Genomic DNA, 6,916 nt, shown 5'->3' on the forward strand with positions numbered 1-6,916 from the left:
TCTCGCGGCAAGAGTTGCGGAGCTGGAGGGCGATCGGCAGTAGTTTTGCTTTGTTGTTTGTATTTTGCACATTTGTACATTTTTTGGACCTTCATTTTGGACATTTTGGACTTTGCTCGGGGCTCGAGCCCCCAGTTTGTTGTACATTTCCCTTTGCTGCTAGGTTGCGTTGCTTGTATCTGTAGGTTAGCTTTGAACAGGTTTGGTAGATGACGGTTTATGCCGTCATGCTGCCGAAATTTACATAGAAATCACGTAGAACATACATTTGTATATACACACGGCCTGAATTAGCGCAAAACGAATGACTCAAAAGAGTGTGAAAATGCGAAAATGCAAAAATGCAAAAATACAAAAAAATTGCCCGAAATGACCGGACGGTAGGGAGGGTTACCCCTAAAAAAAGAAAAAAAAATAGAAACCTATAAGTTAGGAATGAAATGATTAAAAAGAAATAAAAGAAATATAGAAATGAAATATACAAGTTTCGAAATGAATTAAATTACAATGAAAATTAGTTTCTAAAATGAATTACATTAAAATGAAAATGAAAATATACAAGTGTGTTAGAATGACGGGAATGCTGATATTGCCTCGAAGTGTGTGCCCGCGGAATTAGGAAACATGGAATATGGCAATTTCCACGTATTTACCAAAATAATAACCCGTAGGAATAGGAAATTATTCGTCAATGAATTTAGGAAAGATCCTACGCGGAAAATCTCAGAAACCTTACTGAGGAAGAGGCGCAGCATGAGCTGCGTCCCTTTGAAGAGGCGCAGCAGGTGCTGCGCCTGTTCCCAGGTGTGTCTGTTCTGGCAGATTTTAGGAAACAGAATTTAGTATAAATAGAGACGTCGATAGAGCTTTTATTCACATAATTCTCCCGTCTCTTCTTCGTCTTATTACAAAAAAAAATTCTTAATATAATCACTCATCATGAGTACTTTGGAGATTCGCTTAAAAGAGTGGACCAACGAGTTTTCCAACATGGAGAAGTACGACATGGGCGCCTATAATCTTGGATCTTTTTTTTTTTTTTTTTTTGCAAGAAAGGCAAGCCACTTTTATTCTTCCATAAAGGGAATAAATAGGCCAGATCTTACAAAGTAGAACCAACTAATGAAGCCAATCAAACATTACAAGCTACCCGGAACATCACATGCCTACATGTAGGTAATACATGTAATATCCTAGTGCTTACAATAAACTGTATCCTCTTAACCACATATTGGATATCATGCTCAATACCCTGAAATATTCGGATGTTACGCTCTTCCCAAATGCTATAAACCAATGCTGCAACACAACCTGAAAACCATAGAGCCTTCCAATGTTTCTTAGCTCTTCTGCTTACTATCCAGTTTAGTTCCCTTTTCAGCTGCTTGGACCTTCCTGAGATCTTCATCCAGTGGAGGAGCATGGACCAGATAGTTGATGAAAAGGAACATCTAAAGAATAAGTGAGTGTGAGATTCAGCATCCTGCTTACACAATACACACCAATTCACCAAACATATACCCCTGCTATTTAATTGATCAATAGTTGCCAATTTGTTCTGCATTGCAAGCACCGTGATAATGTTGTGCTTAGGTAGAACAGCTCGGCTCCACACAGCTATAGGCCATCGTTCCTTCTCAAACTTAGTTCTAAAATGCTCATAAATCAGATCAAGCTTCAGCTTCCCATTCTTGGCACATGAATGCAGAATCTGCTGAACAGCATCAGGTGAACCAAACTGCTGCATAAGCAGATCCTTAACTTGCAAGATGTTCCTCCAACTTTCAGAATGCCAAGGTTTAATCTCCTGATCCCAGAAACACTCATATTTGATATTGTATTCATAATTCCAACTGACCCACAAGTTATCAGAATGGTTCTCAATATCCCAAATCCATTTGCACATTACACTTCTATTCCAAGCTAAAACTTCTTTAATTTGAAAACCTCCTTCCTGATGAGGTGCACAACAGGAAACCCAACTCTTCCAAATCAATTTCCTAGTTCCCTCCTCAGAATTCCAGAGAAAGTTCCTACAGAACTTAGTGATCATTTTTATGACCCCTCTAGGTATTAACAGAGTTGAACACCAAAATTGTTCTAAGCCAAAGATGACAGTATTTATGAGACTGATCCTACCTGCATAAGACAGTTTGTCTCTTTGTTCAGTTTACCTGCATTTAGTGGCACCCCAAGATAACGAAATGGGAAGGACCCTTCAATGTATCCCGTTGCATCCAAAATCAACTGTTTAATATCCCCTCGAACTCCTCCCATGTAGATATTAGTTTTATCAGGATTTGCCTGCAGCCCAGATACTTTAGCAAACTTACTCAAAGTATTAGTCACTGCAGCAACTGAACGTAGATCACCCCTACTGAAAATCATTAAATCATCAGCAAATATTAAATGGTTAAGTCCCAGTCTACCACACTTTGGGTGATAAGAGACCTGAGCCTCCTTATGAATACCTCTTAATAGCCTTGATAAAATCTTCATACTCATGACAAATATGAAAGGGGATAGTGGATCCCCTTGTCTCAAACCACTACCTCCTTTTAAAAAAACCTGTAATATCTCCATTGATCTTGATGCAAAACCAAGTGGAGGTGAGACAGCCAAGAATCCATTTCTGAAATTGAGGAGGAAAATGAAACACCCTGAGCATCTGAGCAATGAACTCCCATTGCAGAGAATCAAATGCTTTCTTTATATCCACTTTGATCATACATCTTGGTGAGACTCCATGTTGATTGTACCCCTTGACCAAAGCCTGTGTAAGCACGATATTTTCATATAAACTTCTTCCTTTCACAAAAGCACCTTGTTCCCTTCCCACAAGTAATCTTGGATCTTTGTTCAGTTTGAAGCTTATCATGGTTATCAAACCATTCTTGGATGCCTGTCTTGATTACTGGGACCCGAATTATCATGTTTTTGCTTTTCCTGGAGGCGACATTTGCCCGTTTCCTGAAGAAATTGCTGCGATGGGTGGGTGGGACCCGGAACACTTGCCTGCCATTCCTTCTACTTCGCAAAGGTATAAGAGCAAATTTAGAGACTTGCTTGGATTGACTAGAATTGAGGTGGACCGTTTAGTGACCTCTAAGGGAGTGCGAATGTTGGATTTCATTGACCGATTCATTAATAGGGCCAACCCCACCGTTTTTCATGTTGCTAGGCGAAGGGCATTTGGATTTTGTTTGTTGCATGTGTATGTCCTCCAAGGGTATGTTGATGAAGACTTGAGAGGTGATCCCCGTCTCTTGGGCCTAGTTGAGCAAATGGAGCTGCGCAGGAGCCCAACTTGTTTATGCCTAGGAGAGATCATGTTGGGCTTGGATAATAGGAAAGTCAACCGTGACCTACCGTACTTGGGAAGTCCCGTTATTTTGCAGGTAAAAGAACTTTTTCTTTTTTTTTTCTTTTTTTTTCGTTTTTTTTGTTTTTTTTTTTGATGTCTAATACCTGCTTTTGGTAGGTTTGGCTTATGGAGCGTCTTCGATTGATCGAGCCCCCAGTTCATGTTCCTTCTTATCATGCTCGTTCGATTACAATGAGGACCAGGCTATACATGGTGGACTTCACTCGAGTCTGCGATTATTGGGAGAACAAATTGAAAAGTGATGATGGCGCCTTGATTAGGTGGATCGTACCATGGTGGCACCTCAAATCTGTCACTGGAGTGTCTTCTTTAGATCCTACTCAATCTGTGCGCATTCCTGGCTTGGAATTCATGGTGTGCATCTTCCCGGAAAGGCTGATGAGATAGGTTGAACTAAAGCAGACGATCCCGAAGCTTGACACCGTCCCGCAGACTGCCGTGGCGCTTACTATTGAGAGTCGAAGGGAGTGGGCCATTAAATGGGCCCAAAGAAACGTATGGTTCTTGAAATCTTCTGTTAATGCCTTATGGGTGTCGGATTCTTATCTGCGATGGAGGAAAGCTACTACTCCGGAAGAGCGCGAGAGATTGAGGAAGCGCGAGCCTGTTGACTACAAGGTGCGCGAGGTGGAAAAGGAGAAAGAGAAGCATTTGACTGAGGGAGAGGAGGAAGCCGGGTTTCGAGTTGTTCATCCTTCGAAGAAACCGAAGACCTCTCCTGTCGTGGATAAAGTGATTGACAAGAATGGGAAGTCTAGGCCTCGAGAAAGACCGTTGGTGATTAGGTCCGAAGTGGCGCAAGAGCGTCCGGCTCGAGGTCGTGACAAGAAGTATGACAAGAATGACAAGGGCAAAGGGAAGATGGAGGAATAGCCCAAGTCTTTATTATTATTTATTATTATTATTATTATTGTAATAAAAAGGTGGGGTTTTTAGAATCCTAGCGTAGTTTAATTTTTATTATGTAACGTATTATTATTACTAGCAAGTGAATGAAATAAAAAGGTTAATTGGTTATGAAACCGTTGTGCTTTTTCTATTTATTATTCTTGTCGAATTCCAAATGCAATGCAAATGTCCTTCTATTTACATTTTAAAATAATGGGTTGTATCCTGTGAAGGATTGCCTACGTATTCATTAAGAAAATGAAATCAAACCCTTGCGCGTAGTTCGAGTAAATGTAAAAGAATAATTGTTCTAAGCAAGAGCTTGTAATGAACTTAGAAAATGAACATGAGCTTTTTGCTTACTCTGAAGGTGCGGTTTAGTTTATTCGATGATATGAGGATGACAAATTTGTCAAAATGCAAGAGCAGAGTGACATTATCTTATTTCAGCTTGGCCAGGGGCCGTTTATTTAGTGCAACAAGAGTGACACGTGACGTTACGCGAGGCGCATTTTTGTTCCTATTCTAGGCATAATACCGTTTTAGTTGGTCGAGGTTTGTCGGGTTGGAAAACTCATTCCCATCTAGGTCTGTGATTCTAACCGCACCCCCTGGAAGTATGGATTTGACTAGAAATGGCCCGGCTCTATTAGGTTTGAATTTTCCCCGTGGGTCGACAGGTAAAAGAGCTATAACCGACTTGAGTACTAAGTCTCCTTCCTTGATGTTTCTTGGCCTAACCCTTTTGTTAAAAGCTCGTTTGATACGTGCTTGATATGTTTGGACATTATGCAAGGCGCGTAGCCTACGTTCATCCAGGAGGATGAGTTCTTCATATTTATCCCTCTTCCAATAGGCTTCCGGGATTTGACTTTCGAGTAAGATACGCAAGGATGGTATTTCTAACTCGACTGGTTATACAGCTTCCATGCCGTAAGTCAAATAAAAAGGTGTAGCCCCAGTGGGCGTCCTAACAGATGTGCGATATCCCCACAAAGCAAAGGGTATCTTGCTTGGCCAATCTCGATAGTTGTCAATCATTTTCTTGAGAATTGTGACAACGTTCTTGTTTTCTTTGCCTCTCTTTGCGCCATTAGTCTGAGGTCTATAGGGCGAAGAGTGGTGATGTCTAATTTTGTACTTGGCTAGCAATTGCTCAGTCTCAGCTTGGAAATGTGATCCATTATCACTAATGATCTCATGTGGGCAACCGTATCGACAGATGATGTTATTTTGTATGAACTTTGCCACGTTTTTAGCTGTGAGACTAGTGTAGGAAGCCGCTTCTACCCATTTGGTGAAATAGTCGATTGCCACTAGGATGAAACAGTGACCTCCTGTTCCGGTTGGGGTTATCTTCCCGATTATATCAATTCCTCAGGCAGAAAATGGCCAAGGAGATGTCATCTTATAGAGCAATGAAGGAGGGACATGTTGTACATTCCTGAAGATTTGGCAATTGTGGCAATGTCTTACGTATTTGATGCAATCGGATTCCATTGTGGTCCAATAATACCCCAAATGTGTGATCTTCTTTGCCATCATGGGCCCACTCATGTGAGGACCGCATTCTCCATCGTGGACTTCTTCCATCACTTTCCGTGCCTGTGAATTATCAAGGCAACGTAGGATTACACCAAGAGGTGTTCTTTTGTACAACTCTCCTTGCATGAGAACGTATTGGGAAGCTAGTAGGCGTATAGCACGTTGTCCCCTTTTGTCCATATCAGGTGGATAGGTACCGTTGAGCTTGAAATTTAGGATTGCTTGGAACCAGGGTTCCTGCGCGATTTCCTCTTCGTCGGTGATTTGGTGGACATAAGCTGGTTCTGACCGTCGTTCGATACATAAAGGCATTTCCACCATGTCATCTGGCATATTAATCAAAGATGCGAGTTTTGCAAGAGCATCTGCAAATTGATTTTCTTCCCGAGGTAGGTGTAGATAGGTCACGTGATCAAAGAATTGGGCAACTTGGTCTATTCTGGCTTGATAAGGTGCTAGAATTTCGCTTCGAATTTTCCAAGATCCCGTAACTTGATTGATGATCAGGGATGAATCCCCATGTACCCGGAGGTTTTTAATGCCTAGGCTCACTGCCGCTTATAGTCCAATGAGACAAGCTTCGTATTCTGCAGCGTTATTTGTCACCTCGAAGTCGAGTTTGACAGAGATTGGTGTATGCTCACCTTCAGGAGAAATGAGCAACACTCCTATTCCAAATCCTCTTAAGTTTGATGCTCCATCAAAGTAAAGGTCCCAGGAGTCTACATCGGTTTGGAGTATATCCTCGTCTGGAAATGACCAAGTGTCTATCGTTTGTGCATCGTTGATGGGATTCTCTGCAAAGAATTCGGCAACGGCGCGCCCTTTTATAACTTTCAGAGGCACGTATTTGAGATCGAACTCTGAGAGCATCAAAGTCCATCTTGCTAGGCGTCCGTTAAGGACAGGTTTCTCGAAGAGGTATTTGACTGGATCCATTTTGGAGTATATTTTGACGGAGTAGCTAAGCATGTAATGGCGTAGATTCTTCGTCACCCACACAAGAGCGAGGCATGTCTTTTCGAGTTGTGAGCATTTGTACTCGTACTCCAAGAACTTCTTACTAAGGTAGTAGATAGCCCTTTCTTCTTTTCCTAC

At 41.6% G+C, this 6,916-nt stretch overlaps 1 protein-coding gene across 1 annotated transcript; it reads right to left on the reverse strand.

The window, feature by feature from the left end:
* Positions 1 to 1,132: 1,132 nt before the first annotated feature.
* On the reverse strand, positions 1,133 to 2,053 carry LOC141648739 (uncharacterized). Its single transcript, XM_074457458.1, has one exon. It carries the CDS (start codon positions 2,051 to 2,053, stop codon positions 1,133 to 1,135), a length of 921 nt encoding a protein of 306 aa, XP_074313559.1.
* Between the last annotated feature and the right edge of the window lie 4,863 nt (positions 2,054 to 6,916).

The sequence above is a fragment of the Silene latifolia genome, chromosome 3 (assembly GCF_048544455.1).
Source record: "Silene latifolia isolate original U9 population chromosome 3, ASM4854445v1, whole genome shotgun sequence".
NCBI classification, from domain to species: domain Eukaryota; kingdom Viridiplantae; phylum Streptophyta; class Magnoliopsida; order Caryophyllales; family Caryophyllaceae; genus Silene; species Silene latifolia.

What these genes read in the sequence shown, in the direction of transcription:
- LOC141648739 (XM_074457458.1), bottom strand. Translation starts at nt 2,053, where the DNA reads ATGATCACTAAGTTCTGTAGGAACTTTCTCTGGAATTCTGAGGAGGGA.